Below are 26,406 nucleotides of genomic sequence, written 5' to 3'. Positions count from 1 at the left end.
CTCCGATGCAAATGATTTATTACAGTTCACCAGCAAGCAGCCTGTCAGGACTTCTTCAAAGAATACTTATAAAGGGGTTTGAGAATGATTCCAAAAGTATAAAGCATAATAGACTGGCCCGCTAAAATCGTTTGTCTGTGCTGAAACTAATGAAATAGGGTTCCATTGAGTGAAAATAGCTGAGGCACGGTGTTGATTGTTGGCGTAGAACAATTACGCCTATATGGCATGTTTTGCGTTCCTTTGAAAATGGCCCTACAGTAGGGGATTGTCAGACCGGAAGATGAGCCTAACCTATGTCTTTGGCTTGAGAGGGCAGGGGTCTCCGCCACTGGGTGACAAACTTGTAGGCGTCCAGGCGGATCTCGATGATGTTGTTGAGGAGGGCCAGGAGCGGGGCCAGGGGGAAAGCTGCCACAAATATGGTGGTGAAGCCAAACTGTAAGACTGAAACACACAGACACAGGGAGTAAAGCGTCAACAGTAGTCCTATTCAAAACCCCATTCAAAAACCCCATTACATTTTGTACAGAAGGCCACCCCAAAGCCATATTCACTCAGAAAGGCCAATATGATTTGAGGTTATACCATTCAATGTCACAATTGTTACTGTATGTCAGTGCGTGTGGGCATTTCACAGGACAAGGTTTGCCATTTGATTTTGTGCTTCGTGAAGAGCCTCGCCAAGGAAGTCACAGACGGTATAGTACATCGAGCGTAATTACAAATCAGCATTCAAAAAGCCTACAGAGACGCCACATAATGGATCTATGCATCATTATGGGTTAAAATAGCATTATGGGTTAAAATAGCAATATGGGTTAAAATAAACAGTGACACATGCATGTGGACATAGCTGCATGCAACCACGGAATCCTAGCCTAAGCGTTACACTGATCTGTCACTGTCATAAATGTCACGGTCATCTGACATTGTCACACATAAATCTGTCTACACCAAACACATGTAGGAGAAATGCTTCAAGTAACCATTGTGTGATTAATACATGGCATGTGCCTGCTTTATGTATACCTCACATAATCATACTTAAAGGACAACTCCACCCCAAAAGCTATCTTTTGGTATTTGTTAAATTAGTCCATTGTTGACATAGTCCCAAAAGGTTTTGCTTGTCAGCACTCAAGTTTTCAAGATATGTAACTTTCAAAACACAGAAATCATCCCCGTATGGTGCAAACCGCAGCATCATATAATGCAAAATGCATCATATAGTGATGATTACTGTATTTTGAAAGTTACGTATCTTAACTTGAGCGCTGACAAGAAAAACATTTTGGGACTATGTCAACAATGGACTAATTTAACAAATACCAAAAGATAGTTTTGGGGCAGACTTTTCTATGTAGACGTTAATTATTCACATTTACCAGCATTCACATTGATGGTAAATAAATGTAAACATGATATATACAGTACATGGCTTGTATATAATGGTTTACGTGAGCAAACACTGTACGAGTGCTAGTTTATGGTTGACCTTCGACCTCCAGCTCCCCACGGGGGCAAAGAGTATAAATCAGTTATGTAGGTCAACGTATTCTAGAATGTAACAAGAGCAGGTTAGAGATCTTACTGTCCAAACATGTTCCGGTTTATACTCAACAGTTCTTAAATATCAGACTGTATTAGAGGATTATAAAATAGTGAAATGATGACATTTCAATAATGATCTCTCCTAGTTAGTAAAGTTGGCAGAGGCTGCATGCCGTTTTAGAGGATGTCATTCCTGTAAAGGTGAAGAGCTTACAGATTGATGTGGACATTTCACATGGAGAATTGCATAGCATTATACTTCAGTTAACTTTTCAATAATGACATCATACCCAGGTCATAACCACTCATTCTTTACACCAGTGTTTTCTTGGTCAATTACATTCCCGGGTCATTTGTGATACTGGTATAATTTGTTAGAAATTCTGTATTCTTATGACAGGTGTTTTCAGCCTTATGTGGGCCCTGTGACGTTTAATCTATGAACTGGCCACTTATTCAAGTAGGCTGTATTTCAGTCTGGAATCTCTCAGACAGAAAGGTCATTTCCACCACCCAGAAACTAGCTAGGTTAATCAACACCCTCTGAGGTGATCTATAGTCATCAATAGACTGTAGTCAGGTGTGTTATTGTTTTGGCAGCCTGGAGAAAAAGTTGGCACTAACACCAGCACTTTGTCCACCACAGAACCACCTGCAGCCCCTCAAAGAACACTGTTGTGCCCAGTGGAAATCGGTTTTCTATAGAAGTAATTAGATCCTTAGCTAATATTCATGGCCTTTCTCCTCTCCATGTGCAGTTTGCCTGGCAAAGCAGAATATGATGGCAAGGAGCGCAATAAACATATTTGGCACATGCATTCATGACCTAACTAGTAAACAACATTTTGTTCTACAGTACCTTTCATGTTCACTGCAAGCAATCAGGCAATCAGGGAAAAATGACAACGGAGTTGGTGTCCCACATCTGACCAATAGGTTCTCTCAACTTATTAACAATTTACATTACACTACTCTTATTACTGTTGAATTATTATTGTAAGCGGTGCAAAAATAATTGTAATTAGTCATTGCTACACTGTACTTACTGTTAGCGTAACTAACGGTTATGTCTAGGTGCTGCTAGGGTTAGTTGTGCTGCTCTAAGTTGGAGTGTAACAATGAGTAATTAAAATTCTTGTAACACTGTACTCACAGGAATAACTACACTGTACTCACAGGAATAACTACACTGTACTCACATGTATAATTACACTGTACTCACAGGAATAATTACACGGTAATAAGAACCCCTTGTAAAGTGTTACCCAAATTGTTTAAGGAAATGGTTCACCCAATATACACATGTACATTGTTTTCCTTACACCGTAAGACATCTAGAGATAAGGTTAGACATCAATCCATCCTTTGGTTTTATATACCTGGCCAGTGGCCACAATTCCCAAATTCTAACATTGTTGTTTTATTATCCAAAGACCAATGTAACTCAATATCCCCAAAATTAACATGTTTAGCATTTCATGTCCAAATCATTCCAAAGTGTCTACAATTGAACCATTTCTAGTCAAAGCGTGTGAACATAACAAACAGAACAGTGTAAGCACCACTGATGGGAATGGGACAAACAGAAAGGGGGATCTATCGATGACAACATCAACACATTTTTACACCCATCTTACACAGAGGAGTTAGCTATGTTTTCTGCACTTGTGTATTAACTGTGTACAAGATGATGACGACAATGACTCTCAGTGTTCTCAATGCAGAGCAGTGGCTTACTTGGTTGCTCACTCAGGTCTATATCGCTCAAGCCACACTGGTTTCTTCTGATTGGTCAATTGATTGATAGTGAGATTGAAATGATTTGCATTTTAAAGTAACTGTCCAGTGTTTCCAGATTTCTATGGAATATAACCTAGAACTAATTACAATATGAGTGAAATATTTTTCATCCAAAAAATTGGTGCTTAAGTATGTTAAAAGGCAGCTTTTTTGTATTGGAATGTTGTAGCCCAACAACAGAAAGCTGTGGGTATACACTGGTAATTAAAAAATATATATGAGTAGACCAACTGATTGGCCAGGAGGATGACATCATCCTCTATGTGGAAATAGCAAGGTGTTTTCCTCCAATGTATGCTTTGGCCACAAATACGAGTATAGGATGAGTCAACAACATTATTTGGATATGAGTTTACAGAATATTAAGTTTTAAAAGTGAGATTTCCATTGGACAGTTGCTTTAAACGTGGGCTCAGGGTCAAAGGGCACATACTCATCTCCAGGTATTCGTCAAACAGTCCGTAGGCATTCATGGGCTGCAGGTTGTAGTCCCTCTCCCACTGTGGGAAGCTGGCCTTGGCGTTGGGGCCGTGCTCCTGCCTCAGCCTTCGCCGCGTCCACCAGTTCTGGATCAGCCTGACAAACAACCAATTATAAAGTCACAGTGGATGACTGGTGGAGATGACACGATAGGTGCTAGTTGCGTCTAATTGGCTAAGCCAGGCCATACTCACGGGTAGCCCAGCTCCATGAAGTTGTTCCAGGTCTGCTTGAGCACCATGATGATACCCATCTGCATGCAGAGATCTATCAAACAACCACTGGGATGGCACTACACAGAAAGGGGAAACAGCACCGACACTTTATTCAATCATAACTCCTCAACTAACTATCCAGTAACCCTAGTTTTCTGGTTCATAACACAGAGGTTAGAGTGAGAATACAGTGTTCCAAGCTACTTTCCACTTAATCTGGGACACCCAGAGCACATTTTGGGGGTATTTGCGGCATAAACTCAATTCAGTTCTGGGCGGAGACGTGTTAGGAAATATACTAAAGAGACTAGTGAAGTCTCCACCCCTCTAAACTGAAACTCTCAGACAGTTTCTGGCAAGTCCACGGGACAAAATGTCCCCTCCACTTCCTAAATTCGAAAGATGCGAGCAACTGCGAAATTGTGATGTGATCAGCGATGAAAAATCGACGTACTGGAACAAAGTTCCTAATTCGTAGTGGCATCCCACAGTCTGTCGACAGATGCTACTACCATTTATGTTATGTGCATCTGTCCACGAGAGTACTTTCCACTATAAATTTTCCACGTTGAACACATTTCAAAAGCCCAATGAAAAACATACAAGTTCACTCACCTCTTCCAGTTTCCAGCGGTTAATGAGGCGGATATAGGCTCCTGGCCGACCAGTGAACCTGACAAAGGTGGTCACATCATTTTACTAACTAATCTCTATGAAATATAGCCGAGTATTACGATTTACACCATGAAGTAGAGATGTTTCCTCACCTGCCCAGGAAAAAAGCTATGTAGAAGGTAGAGCTGTTGAGATTGACAAACTGAAACAGGAACATCTTCAGGGTGAAGCTGTTCTCCCACTCAGACTCAGTCCTCGGCTGCTCTGTGGACACAGAGCCAGAGGGAGAGACAGAGAAACAGAAAGAGGGAGAAAATAGAGAATAAGAGAGAAAGAAGAATAAAGAGAGGGCGACAGAAGGAGAGAGGATGTGTATAAAACGTGTGATGACGCATGATGACAGATGGAGGAACAGTTGTAGCTTACCTAAATTGGTGAGCAGAAGGGCAACTTTTTCATACAACTGAAAAGAAACAAGGTTACCAGTTAATAGGGTTTGTTTTCTATGACTCTCTTGACTCTCATGCGGTTGTAGCTAAAATGCGATACGTCATGACATTGAAGGGCGTTAGGATCCATTTTTATCAACATTTTGAGCACAACTGTAGTTAACTGAATCAAAAAGCGCTACACGACATTAGGGTTTCACCGCTGATAGACAATATACACTGAGTGTACAACATTAAGAACACCTTCCTAATATTGAGTTGCACCCCCCTTTGCCCTCAGAACAGCCTCAATTCATTGGGTCATGGACAAGGCGTCGAAAGCGTTCCACAGGGATGCTGGCCCATGTTGACTCCTATGATTCCCCCATGAATTGCTGGTAGTGGATCTCTACTCCAAATAGCTTGTTCCATCTTATCCCACAGATGCTCAATTGGATTGAGATCTGATGACTGGGCAGGCCACTGCATTAAGCTGAATTCATTCATGTTCGTGGAACCATTTCTGGACAATCCTAGCCTTGTGTCATGGGGCATTATCCTGCTGTTAAAAATCTATTTGCAGACAGATACACTGCTGCCATGAAGGGATGCACCTGATTGGTAACGATGTTCAGATATCCTTTGGCATTCAAATGTTGCTCCACTTTTATCAAGGGGCCTAATGTGTGCCATGAAAACACACCCCACACCATCACCACTAGGCTGCAATGTTGACACACACCAATGTGAAAAAGCAGGAACCAGGCAATGTTTTTCCAATTCTCCAGTGTCTTCGTTGCTTAGCCCATTGCAAACGCAGTTTCTTGTTTTTAATGAAAAAGGTGGAACTCTGTAAGGTTGTCGGCTGCCATACCCCATTTGTGTCAAGGTATGACGAGTTGTGCATTCTTTTGTATGTTTTTGGGCACCAATGTTGTACTGGACTGTCAGTTGACTAACTGTAGCACGTCTGCTGCTCTGCACAACTTGTGTCAGCCTCCTTTGTCCCCTTTCATCAATTACCCGTTTTTAACCACTGGTTTGCCAGATGTCCTTTGGGTGGAGCAGGTGTTCCTAATGTTGTGTACACTCAGTGTGTGTGTATATATATATATGCCACTTTTTTAATCTCATAATCCTAAATGCATTTCTCAACAAAGCCCTTACCACATTGAGGAGCATGATGATGCAGAAGTTGATGCACACGGCTGTGCCGGTGGTGGCCACCTGAGAGTTATTCCTGATGAGAGCCCAGCCGAAGGCGGCAAAAGTGCTGACTGTGATCACGCGGTAAATCACGATGCCGAAGACGGCAGCGATCACCACCAGGATCTGTGGTCAATAAAACATTCTGGTCAGACACACCGATAGCAACAAGGCAAATCTGATTGATAGCTCACTGGCTTGTGTTGGCTTGCTTGCCACGTCACAGTGGTGGGTTTGATTCCTGCATGGGCCACTTACTGAAGATTTGAATGAATTCAAACAAAACCCAGTGGGAAACTGGTTTTGCGGCAAGCACGAGGCAACATGCAAACCATTTTAATGAATCTGTCCCTACTCAAATGAATTTATTATGAAATATTCACTATACCTACTCCAGGGACTTACCATAAAGAAGATTCCAGAAGCTGAGACGATGAGTCGGCTGTACTTGTCTGTAAAGGCCTGGTACGGCTCAGGCTTTCCAGATATGGGGTTCATCCTCTCCTTTTTGGAATATTTGGCCTCAAACTGGGGGCGGATTTCCTCCTGCAGCACACAGAAAGCTGGCTGAGCCACAAACGCTCCCAGAATGTTCTGCAAACGTCTGCAAAATGTTCTAGGAACGTGATCATGACACGTCTCCTTGGCTTTCTTGAAACAGCTGTAGAACGCATAACTGTGGGTATTTCAAGAACACAGCAGTGTGTCATAACCAAGGTTGAATATTTTCCTGGTATTTTACAAATGTTCCATCCCGAGAATAAAACCACTTTTCTCCCGGGTAACCCAGTACTTCCCACCAAAACTGGAAGTGTCATTCAAAGTGTTTAATGTTTGGAGTGTGGACTGTGTCACTGTTTTATATGGACATCGCTCAAACCATGAAGCTGGGAGAGAAGCTGTTATGCTGGTGCAGGACATGCGGCCTACAAAGCTACAATTACAGGTAAGTACATTTGATTGAAAAAAATGTATGCAGTAAGGCCTATTTTACATTTCTATAATTAGTAGGCTTACACCTATATATACACAACTTTCATAATATTTCCCCTAATGTTGTGTGACGTGTGTATTAGCGTATAACCCTCCCTTTTGGTAATATTTAGATATGTGCAAAACTGGCAAACACATTTGGAAGGAAAATAAGTGGGCAGAATGTATATATTTTTTATTAAATGTAAAACCCTAATTTTAGAAAGGGGGTGTTTAAAAAAATATATTACATGAATGTACCTCAACATAAAAATAATTGTAACAATTCTGTGCTCCATACTGAGGTGGGCTGTCTGTCCTCAATGTGAGCATTGATGATTGATCATGGAGATACAGCGGGGCAAAAAAAAGTATTTAGTCAGCCACCAATTGTGCAAGTCCTCCCACTTAAAAAGATGAGAGAGGCCTGTAATTTTCATCATAGGTACACTTCAACTATGACAAACAAAATGAGAAAAAAATCCAGAAAATCAGATTGTAGGATTTTTAATGAATTTATTTGCAAATTATGGTGGAAAATAAGTATTTGGTCACCTAAAAACAAGCAAGATTTCTGTCTCTCACAGACCTGTAACTTCTTCTTTAAGAGGCTCCTCTGTCCTCCACTCGTTACCTGTAATAATGGCACCTGTTTGAACTTGTTATCAGTATAAAAGACACCTGTCCACAACCTCAAACAGTCACACTCCAAACTCCACTATGGCCAAGACCAAAGAGCTGTCAAAGGACACCAGAAACAAAATTGTAGACCTGCACCAGGCTGGGAAGACTGAATCTGCAATAGGTAAGCAGCTTGGTTTGAAGAAATCAACTGTGGGAGCAATTATTAGGAAATGGAAGACATACAAGACCACTGATAATCTCCCTCGATCTGGGGCTCCACGCAAGATCTCACCCCGTGGGGTCAAAATGATCACAAGAACGGCGAGCAAAAATCCCAGAACCACACAGGGGGACCTAGTGAATGACCTGCAGAGAATTGGGACCAAAGTAACAAAGCCTACCATCAGTAACACACTACGCCGCCAGGGGACTCAAATCCTGCAGTGCCAGACGTGTCCCTCTGCTTAAGCCAGTACATGTCCAGGCCTGTCTGAAGTTTGCTAGAGAGCATTTGGATGATCCAGAAGAAGATTGGGAGAATATCATATGGTCAGATGAAACCAAAATATAACTTTTTGGTAAAACTCAACTCGTCGTGCTTGGAGGACAAAGAATGCTGAGTTGCATCCAAAGAACACCATACCTACTGTGAAGCATGGGGGTGGAAACATCATGCTTTGAGGCTGTTTCTGCAAAGGGACCAGGACGACTGATCCGTGTAAAGGAAAGAATGAATGGGGCCATGTATCGTGAGATTTTGAGTGAAAACCTCCTTCCATCAGCAAGGGCATTGAAGATGAAACATGGCTGGGTCTTTCAGCATGACAATGATCCCAAACACACCGCCCGGGCAACGAAGGAGTGGCTTCGTAAGAAGCATTTCAAGGTCCTGGAGTGGCCTAGCCAGTCTCCAGATCTCAACCCCATAGAAAAGCTTCGGAGGGAGTTGAAAGTCCGTGTTGCCCAGCAACAGCCCCAAAACATCACTGCTCTAGAGGAGATCTGCATGGAGGAATGGGCCAAAATACCAGCAACAGTGTGTGGAAACCTTGTGAAGACTTACAGAAAATGTTTGACCTCTGTCATTGCCAACAAAGGGTATATAACAAAGTATTGAGATAAACTTTTGTTATTGACCAAATACTTATTTTCCACCATAATTTGCAAATAAATTCATTAAAAATTCTACAATGTGATTTTCTGGAATTTTTTCTCATTTTGTCTGTCATAGTTGAAGTGTACCTATGATGAAAGTTACAGGCCTCTCTCATCTTTTTAAGTGGGAGAACTTGCACAATTGGTGACTGACTAAATACTTTTTTGCCCCACTGTATGCGATAGCAGAGAGAAGGACTAGAAATAATTTACGGGTTTCTTGCTGTTATTTATCCAGAGAAAAGGGATTGGGTTTGGGTGGAAAATCTCAGTAAGTAACCCAGTTCCCATTACTCATACCTAGTCATAACCCGAGTGGGAATCTCAAGGCAATGCTCCCTCTTGTAATATTTTGTATATTTCAGCAAAGTGGAACGTCCCTAGGACCTTCATGGTATGATTGTTAAAATCTTATAAGAAATGTATTTTAAAAAATCACAAAAAAATCTGAAAAGTTCTTCTTGCTATAAACACACACACGTTTTGCCTGGGAGATTATTTCTAATTTGATGATGCTGATCATAATAAAGATATATTTACCTCCTCTTCCTCCCAGTCAATTAGGTCCCAGTCATACGCAAGGACCGCTCGCCGCCTCTTCCAGAACTCGAGAAACACGGTTGCTAAAATACACAACTAGGTTAGTGTTTGAGGGTTGTTAGGGCTAGGTGAGTATGTGTCATATTCAATGTGGGACAAATATGTACACTTGTGTTCAAGCTATAAAACAATGTTGGCAATGTATTACAAACAGAATCATTTAAATTCAACCATCTCTTGCAATGCCGCCAAAAACAGGAACCCTTTAAATTCAACCATCGCTTTCTTTGTCGAAGGAAGGTTGTTTTGCATGACTTAAAATGATTAGAAGTTCTACACATTCAGATAAGACAATAACACAAGTATTTTGCAGCACGGTTGCTGGGTGCCAGGATTCATACTGTTACTTCAGTTATCTAAAATCGTTCACTAGTTTAGCTATTTAGGATGGTCACAATAGGTCATTTCACCAACAAGCCATTGCTGCCTTTAAAGCACTGAAGAGAGAGAGGAAAGGTTCTCCTTTGGATGGGTTATCCATTGCCAACCTGTTTACCAGTGTGTCACTTGACAATCAGAGCAATATCTCTTTGCAGAGGCTGGACTAAGATCAGTTAAACTAGTAGCTCTGAATGGAAAGGCACATGTTTTAGTAGTTCCAGACAGTTGCACGAGGCCGGCCAGTGACTAGCGGTCTCTTTTGGTGGAAAGGCACATGTTTCTGCAGAGCCAGCAGCAGGGGAGCTCACTTGAGAGGAATGTTAATGAAGTGATTTCAATGGGTATTCTACTGTAGGTGAATGCCAAGAAATAGTCAGTGTTGGACAACAGCAAGGCCCTGCAGCAAGATCCCCTGCTCTCCAGACAAACCCAGGTAGGTTGAGTTGTATACTTATTTGCAGGCAGTCCAACGATACTGTATTGCAGGGATCATCAACTAGATTCAGCCGCGGGACGGTTTTTTCTTGAGCGGATGGTTAGGAGGTTAGAACATAACTACAAATCATTTGTAGACTGCAAAAAGACTGCCCAAACAGATTATGTTTGACTAAAACAATCATTTCAAACCTTGCTTGCATTTGTATATGATCACGTCCTGTCTCTCTATTATGCGTGAGAATACTTGGGAACAGATTTCTTAAATTAAAGTAACTTAAAGCTGATGAACTGTTTTCTTTTTTACAGTCTCATGTCCAACAATGAAAATTCACCACAAAAAAAAAGAAAATGTTTTTGCTCAGAAAACTTTGGCGGCCCCAAAAAAGCACCAGCGGGCCAAATTCGGCCCACGGCCCGCCAGTTGGGGAACCATGCTGTATTAAGTATCTGAGGGCCTATGCAGTTATTTAGCCTTGATTAATCCCAAATTTATTTTGAAATGTTTTGCTTTATTGTCATACTTTTATACCTGTGGTTGGTTCCACTTGTATGCACCTACATGATTATAAGTGTGTCTGGATATTGTGTCAGATAAATGACTAAAATGTAAATGTAATTGCACTACAGTAAATGATTGCAATCTACCAGTTGAAAGAGCACCGAATGCAGTTAGGTTGTTTATCACTTGTAGATTTTCCATAATTTGCTTTAGCAACAAAAACAACAAAAATACTAAAAACGTGAGTAGGCTATGGGATTGTTACAAAAGAGTAGTGTGCTATTGAAGTGTAGCTGACATGTATTACTTACATTTTTCAGGTTAGTTTATTCATTTTTGCTACCTACTGTAACTGTTTCACGTTTTCAGCTGATCTACTTTGTTGCATGAAGTTGAGTGAAGCAGAGTTCACGCAATATATTTGTGTCACACCCTGACCGTAGAGAGCTTTTTAATGTCTCTATTTGGTTTGGTCAGGGTGTGATTTGGGGTGGGCATTCTATGTTTCGTTTTCTATGATTTGGTGTTTCTATGTTTTGGCCGGGTATGGTTCTCAATCAGGGACAGCTGTCTATCGTTGTCTCTGATTGGGAACCATACTTAGGTAGTCCTTTTTCTCTCCTTTCTTGGTGGGAAGTTGACTTTGTTTAGGGCACATAGCCTTTAGCTTCATGGTTTGTTTTTGTAGTGTTTGTTGTTTTTGTTCGGCGTCTTTTTTCCAAATAAAGAGAAAATGTACGCTTACCACGCTGCACCTTGGGCCTCTCCTTTCAACAGCCGTGACAATTTGACCATTGAAGTACTGTAACTTTGTACCAAGGAGATGAAATCGCCAATTTGTGACTAATTAATTAAAGGCAGGGTTAGATAAAATATTTTTAGTAGACATTGCACTCAAGAGAATGATGAATGGTGGAGATTTAACCTACATTTGACCCCATTATCCTACACATGAATCTCGCTAACACATTAGGGAAGAAATCCGCAATTGGCGAAACAGCACCACTGGCACCCCACCTGTTCTTGTTTTGAGGAAATAAGCATCCAGCATCTTACATACTCTGCTGTTCTCTCATGTATGCAAAGATGTCCGAGGGGGGAAAAACAGTTTGTTGTTTTAAGTAACGTCTTTGTTGTTGTAATATCGCAAACAGATGTGACAGTTTCACTGCTGGATTCAAGCTTTAAGTACACGATGCCTAACATGCTGACCAGACAGGACACGTCGCATGCGCGAGTGTCGCAAAATAAATGTAGAAATCCATGTTATTCAATTATTGCACCCACACTGTTCGCACGCGCCAACGAGCGTCTGCGTTGCCAAGGGCTAAAATAGAAATCATTCCTATTTCTGACGCAGATCGCGCTGAAAGTCCTGCCTCTCTCATCTCCTCATTGGTTTATAGAAGCAGGTACCCACGTGCCATCTCCTCATTGGTTATACCCATGTGGGTGATTGAAAGATGAAATGTTTTGCCGGTCATTGTGGTAAAATTAAGTTAGATGCCAATCACCATATAAGTTCAAAGATGAAAAGGCCTGGAAGGAGGAGAGATGACTAGAAACGATTCAGCTAGCTAATTAACGTTAGCTAGCAAGTGCAAGCTAACTAGCTAAATTGCCATACATGTTTAATGCTTTTCGACCTGTCCCCAAATTAATGTCATTGGTTCAGAGTTTGTTTTGATATTTTAACCTGCGTGTCGTGGTCGCGTTTGGTGTGGGAGGACAAAATAAATGTATGCACGATATCGCACGTGCGCAGCCAGTTTGGGTTCCATGTTAGTAAAGCCATCACAAACAACGATTACTGATCAACACGTGACCATTCAAACAGTGAACAGTATGACAAAAATCTTGACTCATGAAGTATGCAATCAGTAACCATAACGTGCATTGAAGAAACATGCAACCCTACTGTCACAAGCTCTTATGAAGAATTATGACAGCCTCTGTCAAGTCCAAGTTGTTGTTATCTAAAGCAATATGTGGTTGACGCTACATGCTAATGTCTCCGTCTTGTCTAGATTGGTCCTGGTCCGGTGTAAAGGAGTAGAGCGATGGGCCGTCCCCAGAATGACAGCTTCTCTCTGGACCTTTCCCAGTCAGACGTCTGGGTCTGGCAGCCAGAACCCACGCCAACGGCGGGTGAGTGAATCGCATACAGCTGAAGTCGGAAGTTGACATACACCTTAGCCAAATACATTTAAACTCAGTTTTTCACAATTCCTGACATTTAATCCTAAAACAAATTCCCCGTTTTAGGTCAGTTATGATCACCACTTTATTTTAACAATGTGAAATGTCAGAATAATAGTAGAGTGATTTATTTCAGTTTTCATCACATTCCCAGTGGGTCAGAAGTTTACATACACTCAATTAGTAGCATTGCCTTTAAATTGCTAACTTGAATCAAATGTTTTGGGTAGCCTTCCACAAGCTTCACACAATAAGTTGGGTGAATTTTGGCCCATTCCTCCTGACAGAGCTGGTGTAACTGAGTCAGGTTTGTAGGCCTCCTTGCTCGCACACGCTTTTTCTGTTCTTCCCACAAATGTTCTTTAGGATTGAGGTCAGGGCTTTGTGATTGCCACTCCAATACCTTGACTTTGTTGTCCTTAAGCAATTTCTCCACAACTTTGGAAGTATGCTTGGGGTCATTGTCCATTTGGAAGACCCATTTGCGACCAAGCGTAAACTTCCTGACTGATGTCTTGAGATCTTGCTTCAATATCCACATGATTTCCCTTCTTCATGATGCCATCTATTTTGTGAAGTGCACCAGTCACTCCTGCAGCAAAGCACCCCCACAACATGATGCTTCCACCCCCGTGCTTCACGGTTGGGATGGTGTTCTTCGGCTTGCAAGCCTACCCCATTTTCCTCCAAACATAACGATGGTCATTATGGCCAAACAGTTCTATTTTTGTTTCATCAGACCAGAGGGCATTTCTCCAAAAAGTACGATCTTTGTCCCCACGTGCAGTTGCAAACCATAGTCTGGCTTTTTTATGGCGGTTTTGGAGCAGTGGCTTCTTCCTTGCTGAGCGGCCTTTCGGGTTATGTTGATATAGGACTCGTTTTACTGTGGATATAGATACTTTTGTACCTGTTTCCTCCAGCATCTTCACAAGGTCCTTTGCTGTTGTCCTGGGATTGATTTGCACTTTTCGCACCAAAGTACGCTCATCTCTAGGAGACAGAACGCGTCTCCTTCCTGAGCGGCATGGAGCCTGCGTGGTCCCATGGTGTTTACACTTGCATACTAATTGTTTGTACAGATTAACGTAGTAACTTCAGGCGTTTGGAAATTGCTCCCAAGGATGAACCAGACTTGTGGAAGTCTACAATTTTTTTCTGAGGTCTTGGCTGATTTCTTTTGCCACTGAGTTTGAAGGTATGCCTTGAAATACATCCACAGGTACACCTACGATTGACTCAAATGATGTCAAGTAGCCTATCAGAAGCTTCTAAAGCCAAGACATCATGTTCTGGAATTGTCCAAGCTGTTTAAAGGCACAGTCAACTTAGTGTATGTAAACTTCTGACCCACTGGAATTGTGATACATTGAATTATAAGTGAATAATCTGTCTGTAAACAATTGTTGGAAAAAATGACTTGTGTCATGCACAAAGTAGATGTCCTAATCCACTTGCCAAAACTAGTTTGTTAACAAGAAATTTGTGGAGTGGTTGAAAAATGAGTTTTAATGACTCCAACCTAAGTGTAATGTAGACTTCCGACTTCAACTGTAAATCAAGTGCTATATATTGCATGTGAAAATGGCCTAGAATGCACCTTGGAGCATTGCTCCATTGTTTGTGTTGGTCAATTAATTATTCTTGGATAAACTGAATTTAAATTGCTGACTTACAGTACAGTATTATATGTAGAGTGTGTAATGAATACCTGATCCAATGTATGTGGCAGTTAAATCCCTCTATACCATAAATTGCTCACCATAAAAGATGAATGACAAGGAAATTTATAAGAGTGGTTTCCATTAGCCCTGAAGACAATGTCTGAATTTGCAGTGCAATCAATAATTGAAAAACTAAGAGTTACAGCTATTTTAATATGAGCACAGTCTGGCAGCGCACTCACCACCTCAGCTTTGGAAGTCACCTGAGAAGAGTCGAAGATACATCACACAACTTGTATTTCTCATTTGAACTATCTGGAAAATAGAGGACTGGTAATATGGATTAGTGTTTGGGCAGCTTACAGTCAGGTATCTACAGTGTATTAAAGCCATTGTTCATGCCTATTGTTCAATTGTGTACGTTTCTGGAAAACAGATGGAAGAGGACTGGTGTGGAAGAGGAAATTCGATTTTTAATTTGACATGACCTGGACATGTCCTTGATATGATTGGTCTTTCTCAGAGTCTACTATCTGTGGTGATAAGCAGAAGTACCGGACTCATTTGAAGTGCATGTGAAACACCCCACCCATCCTTGGTCTGTATAAAATGTCTGTGGAGAACAAATAGCGAGTCAAATTGGTTTTCCCTTGCATGCATGCTCGTAATAAAGCTTTTTATATTGAGATCGGACTACCTTTTTCCACCACACTGGTTACAGTCTACAACTTCTGTATGGTTACTTTGCTATACGTTGCAAAGGGCTTGGCCCTGGCCATTAGGAGCGCTTGTCCAGAGGTGCTTGGTCTAATCTGGGTCCATTTCCCCAGGGACATTTTGGATAAACTGTAGACATTTGATCATCCCTTCCTCCATGTCAGTCTACCAGCTTTGCTCTCTTCCTTTATCTCACTCACTCTTTCTCTCCCTAACTCTTTTTCCCCACCTGTCTTCTCACACAGCCGCCCAGGTCTTCATTTGGCTGGCGCTTCTGTTGGCCTTTGGCCTGCAGTTCTACCTAGCTGTGTTCTGCCTGCTGAAGTGCTGGAGTTTTGACACGAGGCTAAAGCAGGCTCGTAAAAACCTGCCGTCTACGGGGAAGCTCCTCACAACAGGTAGGTCTATTCCAGGGATGTTGCCTTGACAGTGCAGTGATCAATGAACTGACCAAGGCAAGTATGTAGTTTGACAAAAACGTTTGTTTTGGTTTTATCAAATCCACTGAACACTTTCGATCCCACTACATTCTGAAATCAAAAGTTAAGCAGGTTGAAATGCAACCTTTCAATCGACTAAACAGGAGGCAATGTTAATAACACCTGTATTCCATATGTTTCAGTCCCTTCCTCCATCATTCAACTTCCAGAGGACTTGAAGAGTGTGAAACCACCGGCTTACTGTCGTTATGACGTAGAAGTGGCTGAATCCTCCCTGCCTAGACCCTGCTGCTATGACGATGAGGAGGCTGGGCCCTGCACTAACTCTCCCTATACACCTTTTGCCTGGGATCTTGTGCAATGCTGAGGAGGACCCTGTAACACTTCACTGTAAATACTGACACTTAAATATAGTGAGCATGGAATGCTGATCCATAAAACGGTTGAGTAAGTTAGTTCTTAAACTTTATTTTTCAATAAAATTAGATGTTTTAAATTGAACCTATCATATTTATAATAAATGATAAAAACTCACCCCACACAGCCATGAATACAGCAAAGAAAACTGTTGCTCCGTTGTCAAAAAGATGGGTGACCTAAAGCCAAGAAACACATCAATAGCAATTGCTTAGAGAAATGAATTCTGAAAACATGAATTCAGTGCAAACACAAAGTAGTCACATTTGTATAGAAAGATCACAAAGTCCCGTGTAAACTCAGTTGGTAGAGCGAGGGTTGTGGGTTCGATTCCCATGAGGGACCAGTATGAAAATGTATGCATTCACTACTGCAAGTCGCTCTGGATAAGAGCGTCTGCTAAATGACAAAAATGTGAAGTAAAAAGGTTACCTTGCTAAATGTGTTAAACTTATGTTACTGTGGCATAGCTCTGGAATAAATGTTTGTCAAAAAATTTGTTTCAACCCAACTAAATTCATGACCATCGTTAGTTAATCATTTGAATCACCCAGTGGCTCTCCAGGATCGGAATTAGCCACAACTGCCCTGATGTTTGTCAGCAGTGCTCAGTCTGGGGCAAACTTTTAACATGGTAGTACGGAAGTCACCTTGGCATAGATGCAGCTGTCTGAGAGTCTCAGGTAGGGGCAGTACTCGTCACATATGGGGCACATGATGATGTCAGTGGCCTGGCAGATTTCTTTACTGGAGAATCACAGACAACCTTTAGCCTGGTTCCATACACTCATCAATTCTTAGTGCATTTATCAGCCTGTGTCAGTGTTGCCACACGACTAAGACATTGATAGCATTGGTAATAGACTTCTATCAGACTAAGGCCAAATATACACCAGTGTAAAGCATGCACTGTTTGGTATTTTTTCTAGTTGAAGAACACAAGACCAAACATAGTATTTTATACATATTTTTATCCTTCACTAAGGTAAAACAATGAGGTAAAACCTAATTAAAGAAGACCAATGAGTATTAGGTGAGCTCACATTACCTGACCTGGCAGTGGTCTAGGGTGAACCAGCCGTAGAGGAAGACCATGAGCCCAACCAGCGCCGCAGGGAACAGCATCCCAGTGTACCAACCCAGCCAGGCAAAATAGAGACCAATTTTCTCCCCGAAGTACCGCCTGACAACACCGCCAGGAGACAAACGTCATTATGTACCACCACTGCAATGTGGCTGCATACGTTTTTAATGATCTAGTAAATTCACTCCATTGATTCATTCATGTGGCTTTAATACATGTGGCTGGTGAAGTTGTATTGCTTGCAGGATCTAGGGACAACCTGCAAGGTGCAGATAATACATTGTATTAGACCCGTGATGTCCTTCTAGAGCAGGAGTGTTAACACAGTGTTGTACCTTATGAGGTCCAGTGGCTGGTACTTGTACCACACACCCCACCAGGCCCAGCATTCATACAGCAAGTGTCTGTGGTTCTCTGCCCCATGCGTCCGGATGGAGTTCTTACTTCTGTAGCTCCCCTGTTAACACACACACACACACACACACACACACACACACACACACACACACACACACACAAGTAATGTACCATCATATCTACAGATGTGGGATCTAAATTTGATCACTTTTTTTTGTTGCTGACAGGAAATGCAAACTTGTAGTGTATTTGAGTTTTAAAAATGCTTCTAAAGTTGGTAATTTCCACTTTGAAATATCAGACTTGATTTGTCGCAATGAAAAATGTATCAACCCCTACAAAAATGTCCATTAAATAAACCAAATAATAATTGACATTTCCCGTTGCTGCAGGATTATTTTCCTGCTGTAGTGAACTGACTCAAATGAAGACCCTACACGTGATATTTCTCTTCCAAGCCAATGTGTGAAGTGTCAGTGCATTACCTCATGAAGGGGAAAAGCTGCTTCGTATGAACTATTGCTCAAAAGACGATTCAGCCCTGGAGCATGAACAAGAACATGAAGACACCGTCAATAACTCTACACACCAGAGACATGCTGTATCTCAAACGTGGAACACATCTAGCAGTGGACTTGTACTACTTGGAGAGGTGCCAGGTAGCCTACCGGTTAGGAGCGTAGGGCCAGTAACTGAAAGGTCGCTGATTCGAATCTCTGAGCCGACTAGGTGAAAAATCTGTCAATGTACCCTTGAGCAAGGCACTTAACCCTAATTGCTCCTGTAAATCACCCTGGATAAGAGCATCTGCTAGATGATTACAGTGTAAATGTATTATCCAGAGGCCATTTGTAACTGTGTTAGATGACGATGACAATCTCACCCATTTTGTCTTTGCCCTCCTCATATTTGACCCTTTGCAAGATATGATGGACGATGCGACTCCTGGTGGCGTTGTTGAAGAACGTGTCTTTGTTGTGAATGGTGAAACTGGAACATAATATAGATACAGAAAAGGATCCTAGATCATATTTCTTCTAGACCGTTCCAGTCCGTTGGATTGATTGAGCTTTGGAAAAGCACACCATTTTGGCCTGATGTCATCTCAGTGCATTCTATATCATTTTGCCTCGACGGGCGCTTGTGAGCCCCCCCAAAAAGGCCCCTAAAATTGGACCACACCCACAAGGAAATTTTGTTCATTTGTTTACATCACAAAAATGTGGTACCCAAAACTAAGAATTGTGGTTTAAAAATGGAAGACATTGATTCATTTTCACCTTTAAGTTAGTGAGGAAAAAACATATACCAGACTGGTGGTGGTGGACACACACACACACACACACACACACACACACACACACACACACACACACACACACACACACACACACACACACACACACACACACACACACACACACACACACACACACACACACACTCACTGATGTATTCTGGAGCGACTGAAGGGGGCGGTAAAGCTCTCGTTCTCCTCCAGGTCAGGGAGGGTGTTGTTGTCAAACTTCATGGGTTTGCGAGGCAGCCATCCTCGAAATCTGTTGATTCTCTTCTCCATCCTGGATGGTGACAGAAAACCCCAAACCACATCACACACAGCCAGAGACCATTAACATTAGGGTTGTGCCCCAAAATTCAAATCAATAAATCAATTCGCACTCACCTACTCATGAACTTGTACCGTCGATGCATGTAGTAGATTTTCCTCCTGAAAACTCCCACAACATTATCAACTATTAAAAATCTCAGTGCATTAATGCATTGCAGTGGCCTGGGGCGGTCTAGCAGTCTAGGTCACTTAAGCCTTGGAACACATGTACCGGTGCTCACATGTGTTAGAATGGTGAGAGTGCTCTAGAGGGGTCAGATTCTATCTAACAAACATGAAGAAATACAGAAAATAAAAGTGCATTGCAAATAATTGTAGACTCATAGTATGAGAGCGAGAGAGAGCGAGAGAGAGCGAGACAGAGAGAGTCAGTGAGAGAGAGTGAGAGAGCGAGACAGAGCGAGAGAGGGAGAGAGAGAGACAGGCAGTGTCTGTCGATGTGATTTATGTGTGTGAGTGTCCGGAACTACAGAGGCTGTGTGTTCGTCTCCCCACCTGAACGGCATCCGAATGCTCATAAGCTCTGCGTAGCGACACAGCACCTCCCAGGGAGCATGCACCTTCAGGAAGATCACATCACTGTTGCACACAGACAACTGTTTGAGGGGAAAAGACCCAGCATTAGAAGTATTGCGTCCTGTTGATAATATTTCTTAGAACAGTTTCTTAGCACGTGAAAAAATGTGAATAATATAAAATCGAATGTTTTAAATGAAAATGTTTCTATTCTAAATCATGTTGCCACACATGTATCGAGCTTCAGTAGATTTGACTTTATTTGGATCTCTTTTAGTCCTCATTTGGACTAATCTTCAAGAGTAGAGGTTTATGGACATACCTGGACGTAAAGAGGAAAGGGACAGTTGAAATATTGATTTTCTTTTCTCTCTCATCATTTCCTGTGACATCAATTTCCTGTGACTGATCTCAGAACAGTTCACAGGCCTTCACTGTCATGGCTGTGGAATAGTTTTTACTAGGATCTTTAAAAGATACCAAACTATGTGAGTTTGATTTCTTCAAAATCCCAGTAGCACAGTTATATAGTCAGTACTGCATTCTCTGATAATTTCAAGCAGAATTCTGCCTTGCATCTTGTTGTCATCCTAAGCAGTCTGACAGCAAATTATGCTGTTAAAAGAGAGAAGAAGCATAGTCTCTTTGAATGCTCCACGTGATGACCTTGATGTTACTGCGTCAGCACACTAGGCATCAGCCACTCACACACATGCAAAAACGCACGCACACACACACACACACACACTCTCAGCACAATTGCTTCCCTGCTCCTTCTAAACAGGATTGAGGATGAAACTTGCCATCAGCACATTTGTATTGGTTTATGAGTGACAGGCAGAGCTTCAGTGACTATTGTAATACTGTCATACTATAATATACTGTTACTGTAATAGTATGTTACTGTAATACTACGTAGTACTCGCCTCCTTCTCCATCTGCAAGCCCTCGGCCCGGATGTTGCGCTCAAATATTTCCCTCTTCTCCGACTGCGGACCGGACTTCCTGTAAACCAGGATGTAGTCGATGTGGCACTTGCCATCGCTGAAGCACAAGCCACTGGACCTACTTCTCCCTACCTGGGGAGAGAAACAGAGGGAGGGAGTAACCACTATAAGGTTGTTTTGACCCAAAGTGACTTTAATATATTTTACCATTAGCACTGCTTAACATTTACAGAGGCGGTTGAGCTAAAGTGCTTTGCTCATAAGCACAAGATCTAAATATGCCCTTCCAAGGGTTATATATCACACTACCGTAGTAAGAAACCAATGAGCTCACCCTAAGAAGACTAAACGTCTTTACAGTTCCCCCATGGAGGATAAGAATAACACTGACAGCAGCCAGCTTCAACCCACATCGACCATACGTGCTTTACGGACACACCTGTAATTGACCTCTCACCTCTGGTGCCGGGTCAGTCCTGGTGTTGTCGTCCAGGATGCTACTGGTCCCGGGGTCGAGCAGGGTCGAGTCTCCATCTTTGGACGGAGTGCTCAGTCCCTCCAAACTCTCCATTAACAACTTCACATCCTTCAAAACTGGACAGAACATCAGCAGAAAACTCAGCGTCATTCGTCAAACCCTCAATATGTTTCTGATTCTGTAGACACCTAGATTACTTCCTAATTTACTTAATCTAACAAAAAAATTAACATAGACAAAAATCTTAAAAAACATTTTTTTTTAAATGAAGTGCATGACTACCACTCAGATTTCAACTTCACAAAAGTTTTTTTTGTCTCATAAAATTTGCTCTTTAAAAATATGCTGGGGCCTCCCGGGTGGCACAGTGGTCTAGGGCACTGCATCGCAGCGCTAGCTGTGCCACCAGAGACTCTGGGGCCGCGACCGGGAGGTCCATGGGGCGACGCACAATTGGCCTAGCGTCGTCCGGTTTAGGGAGGGTTTGGCCGGCAGGGATATCCTTGTCTCATCGCGCACCAGCGACTCCTGTGGCGGGCCGGGCGCAGTGCGCTCTAACCAAGGTAGCCAGGTGCACGGTGTTTCCTCCGACACATTGGTACGGCTGGCTTCAGGGTTGGAGGCGCGCTGTGTTAAGAAGCAATGCGGCTTGGTTGGGTTGTGTTTCGGGGGACGCATGGCTTTCGACCTTCATCTCTCCCGAGCCCATATGGGAGTTGTAGCGATGAGACAAGATAGTAACTACTAACAATTGGTGAGAAAAAATAAATAAATAAATAAAAAAAGATGCTGCACAACAGTTACATTATAGTAATGTTATTTGGTTGAGGTACCCCTTGAAGGAGGTGCCAAATGGCTTACCGGGGGGTGGCACGTTGTCCTGTGTGCTGGGGGAATCAGGAGCCCCAGCCAAGGACTCCTCCATTCTGACTGGCGACCTGTTGGGGGGGAAGGAGAAATCCGCAGCCTCAACCCCAGGGGCCGGGGCCCGCAGAACTCTGCGTCTGTGGGGGCTCTGCCATTGGAGCTCAGCCCCATGTAGAGAGAAACTCACACCTGGAGTTGAGAAACAGAGAGAGAGAGAGAGAGAGCGAAAGAGAGAAAAATAGAGAGAGAGGAGAGGGAGAGAGTTCATCATATAATCCAATCCACCATCAGTAAAGACTGAGGCCCCACATTTAGTGGAAAACAGATGACAGAAGAGAGGGTGAGGGGTATTATCAGAGCTCAGTAAATAAAGTAAAATAAAAACCCACAGTTAAATAAAAGGTTCAATAAAATAAAAATACAAATAAAATAACCTAACCGTAAGGGAGATGGAACATTTACATTGTAACTTTTGAGACCTTATCAAACCTTCAGGAGACATCTTCTGTTGGTTAGGAAATGGGAGATAGGTGAATTCAGAGCCCTATATAGTAGGGCTGGGAAATGCCAGGGAGTTCACAATATTATCATCTCCATACTTAGGTGCCGATATGATAATGTATGGCAAATCTCACGATTCGATATGTATGGTGATTCTATATGCAGTGTGATTCTATATGCAGTGTGATTCTATATGTATGGTGATTCTATATGCATGGTGATTCTATATGCAGTGTGATTCTATATGCAGTCTGATTTTATATGTATGGTGATTCTATATGCCGTGTGATTCGATATGTATGGTGATTCTATATGCAGTGTGATTGTATATGTATGGTGATTCTATATGCAGTGTGATTCTATATGCAGTGTGATTCTATATGTATGGTGATTCTATATGCATTGTGATTCGATATGTATGGTGATTCTATATGCAGTGTGATTCTATATGCAGTGTGATTCTATATGCAGTGTGATTCTATATGTATGGTGATTCTATATGCAGTGTGATTCTATATGCAGTCTGATTTTATATGTATGGTGATTCTATATGCCGTGTGATTCGATATGTATGGTGATTCTATATGCAGTGTGATTGTATATGTATGGTGATTCTATATGCAGTGTGATTCTATATGCAGTGTGATTCTATATGTATGGTGATTCTATATGCAGTGTGATTGTATATGTATGGTGATTCTATATGCATTGTGATTCGATATGTATGGTGATTCTATATGCAGTGTGATTCTATATGCAGTGTGATTCTATATGTATGGTGATTCTATATGCAGTGTGATTCTATATGTATGGTGATTCTATATGCATTGTGATTCTATATGTATGGTGATTCTATTTGCAGTGTGATTCGATATGTATGGTGATTCTATATGCATTGTGATTCTATATGTATTGCGATGCAATACTGTGATTTTATTGCGATGCGATACTGTGATTGTATTGCGATTCGATACTGTGATATTATTGTGATTCGATACTGTGATATTATTGTGATTCGATACTGTGATATTATTGTGATTCGATACTGTGATATTATTGTGATTTGATGTTTCAAACATATTGCTCACCATATGTCTGCTGCAGCGGGACGAGAGAGCCATGAGAAAATTAGTGTTGATCAGTCAGGGAAATAAAAGTGCTGAAACCATGTTGGCTTAATATTTAAAAAGAAGATGGAGAACAAGATATAGGAGGTAAATACCAGCGTTTTGGCGCAGGTAGGCCCACAGCCGATAGCGCTAGCTAACGCTACCAATAGTAGCAAAAAATGTCAAATAAAATACTTTGTGTCAAATATTGATATAATATTGTCCCAAAATAATACACCCCCATCACTATTATACAGACATGCAAATCATGAGTAAACTTTACAGTGGCCCCAAAGAAGATGTATAGATATATCTATCTCTATACAGTCGGGCCTGAAATAATTGACACCCTTTAATAAAGATGAGCAAAAAAGCCTGTATAAAATAAATAATACAAACACTGAGCTATATTGTTTGCACATTGTTGACACTAATGCAATTGATCAGAGAAATAAATTGCGTGCCCTGAAGTGATCCTGTGCACCCGCTGAGAGGAGCCATTATCTAACATGGCCTAGTAAGTAGGCTAACAACAACCCCTCTGAAGAGGTCTGTGACCCACTCGTCCATCTGACGAGGCTCTGGGGAAGGTCGTCGCTGGTCTGAACGCTGAATTTCCCTTTGTGACAGCTCCGCGACTCAGCAAAATATTTCTGCTGAGCCCCAGACATACAGAGAAGGAGTGGGAGGGAGAACGCTCCCTTCCCGCAGTGGCTGAGGTATTGAAATAACAGCAGGTAATAAAACCACCACGAACTCTTTCTTCCTGGATGAAATCGATGGTCGGGTTCCCTCCGTGACTTCAGTTGTAATAAACGTTTCACTCAGCCATCAGCTGCTAGGGGTTATTTTATAGCGCGAGTAGAGGTTACTGCAGCCCCAGAGGAGATGTGAGTGATAAAAGCCAGGGCACTATAGAAATCGAATGATTCCATCCATAATAACATTCATATTTGAAAGAGTTGTCTAACGCAGCTCTGCCGGTCTGAATTGACACATCAAAGCATATCATTTGCACACTTTAAAATTCCATCTGTGCCCATCAAAATCGAAATGACCTGCTACTTCCAAACACAAGGTCTGTATCGTGCTGTTACCACAACTACCACAATACCCTCTAAGTTCAAGATTAAGCACAATTCACAACATTGAGAAAAACACTTTACATTTAAGATATACTTTACATGATTTATATTAACTAGTCAGTAGATTAGACCCTGGAAAATTATAAATATTGAACAAGATGATTGGCCCATTAATAGACCATTAGGTTGATCTAGGTTGGATGATAAGATATGATATCAGCATAGAAGCCTAGGTGTCCATAGAGAAACATAAAGCCAATCAATAATTAACAACAGTGGCTCTGTTGCCTCTGAGTGACCACTAGGTAGCAGCACACACGCATTATAGCCATTTAGTAGATATTCTTATCCAGATCAACAGTAGTGAGTGTATACATTTTCCCATACTGGTCCCCCATGGGAATCAAACCTACAACCCTGGTGTTGCAAGCACCAAGCTCTACCAACTGAGACTCACACACACAAACTGATTTACACCGAGTCAGACAGTCACAGTGCAGAGTAAATGAGCATATCGGCCAAAATCCTGACCCAAGGTACACACACAAAATGGCAATTGTCATGTGGTAATCCATGCCATAAGCGTGGAGGCCAAGCCATTGCTAACATGTTGCTATGCTAGCTATCTCAGGAGGATGTTCAGGCTAAGCTAGTTGGTTTAAGTAGTTTCCTCACACAAAACCATTGTACAGTCACAAACACATAGTACTATTCAGTGTATTATCAGAAAGTGTATTATCAGAAACTTCTGATTGATAATGAGAAGTACATTACATTCAGGTGTGCTGCATCACATCACCAGCTAATTGCAGGACAAATAGACTGGCTCATGGGAAAAGTCTAAATGGGATCCTTGGGATTTCCCAACTCTGACGACACCCCATTGAAGTTGAAATTTAAAACGGTTACTGGTTAGAGTAAGGGCAGGGAAGTTCCAAGGATCCCAGATAGCACCAACAGTGGCTCATGGCCTCTGCACATGAACAGGTAAGCAGTCTTACTTGACAGGTTATTAAGTTAGTGATTGAGTCTACCACATGGAGGGAAAAATAGGCTCTATTCCTCCAGGAATGGGGGCCATTACCAAGATGCAATGAAGTTAGCAGACAGCAAAACAAAGTACGAAGTTACATTCAGTGGATGTAATGAAATTACACTCAGGAAATGTAACATGGGACTACAGTGATTCTTAGGTGACTTTATTTGCTAATCTGTGAGTAAAGCTGCACCATTTAGCTACAGTGGCGACAAACATGGTATATTTTTGGTTTTATTGCGTGAGACAGCTCCAAAATGGAGGTGTTTCAGCCCAGCTCAGTGCTTTCTGTGGTGGTGGGGCGAGCCAGCAGAAAATAGGAGCATTGCGCCGAGATTGGCTCAGTGTTCTGTCACTCATTGGGACACTATGTCATCGCCAAGTTTAAGTCC

General features: G+C 41.9%; 1 protein-coding gene across 1 annotated transcript in view; it reads right to left on the bottom strand.

Annotated features, from left to right (window-relative positions):
- Positions 1-26,406, bottom strand: part of LOC139378469 (anoctamin-4-like) — a 52,438-nt gene that overhangs the window by 1,941 nt on the left and 24,091 nt on the right. The window contains exons 4-24 of the mRNA XM_071120662.1: positions 22,278-22,472; positions 21,396-21,532; positions 20,918-21,070; positions 19,971-20,071; positions 19,530-19,574; positions 19,294-19,425; positions 18,729-18,835; positions 18,331-18,386; positions 17,824-17,945; positions 17,453-17,587; positions 17,055-17,151; positions 16,523-16,583; positions 9,590-9,672; positions 6,704-6,844; positions 6,260-6,424; positions 5,091-5,127; positions 4,817-4,928; positions 4,665-4,722; positions 4,029-4,126; positions 3,788-3,930; positions 295-447 (exon numbers count right to left, since the gene is read on the bottom strand). Coding sequence (XP_070976763.1) covers positions 295-447; positions 3,788-3,930; positions 4,029-4,126; positions 4,665-4,722; positions 4,817-4,928; positions 5,091-5,127; positions 6,260-6,424; positions 6,704-6,844; positions 9,590-9,672; positions 16,523-16,583; positions 17,055-17,151; positions 17,453-17,587; positions 17,824-17,945; positions 18,331-18,386; positions 18,729-18,835; positions 19,294-19,425; positions 19,530-19,574; positions 19,971-20,071; positions 20,918-21,070; positions 21,396-21,532; positions 22,278-22,472 — 2,331 coding nt within the window. The remainder of the gene's footprint in view (positions 1-294; positions 448-3,787; positions 3,931-4,028; positions 4,127-4,664; positions 4,723-4,816; positions 4,929-5,090; positions 5,128-6,259; positions 6,425-6,703; positions 6,845-9,589; positions 9,673-16,522; positions 16,584-17,054; positions 17,152-17,452; positions 17,588-17,823; positions 17,946-18,330; positions 18,387-18,728; positions 18,836-19,293; positions 19,426-19,529; positions 19,575-19,970; positions 20,072-20,917; positions 21,071-21,395; positions 21,533-22,277; positions 22,473-26,406) is intronic.

The sequence above is a fragment of the Oncorhynchus clarkii genome, chromosome 21, assembly GCF_045791955.1.
Source record: "Oncorhynchus clarkii lewisi isolate Uvic-CL-2024 chromosome 21, UVic_Ocla_1.0, whole genome shotgun sequence".
Classification (NCBI taxonomy): Eukaryota; Metazoa; Chordata; class Actinopteri; order Salmoniformes; family Salmonidae; genus Oncorhynchus; species Oncorhynchus clarkii.
Note: the sequence above shows the minus strand (reverse complement) of the source record. Positions and strands in the feature narration are given on the sequence as shown.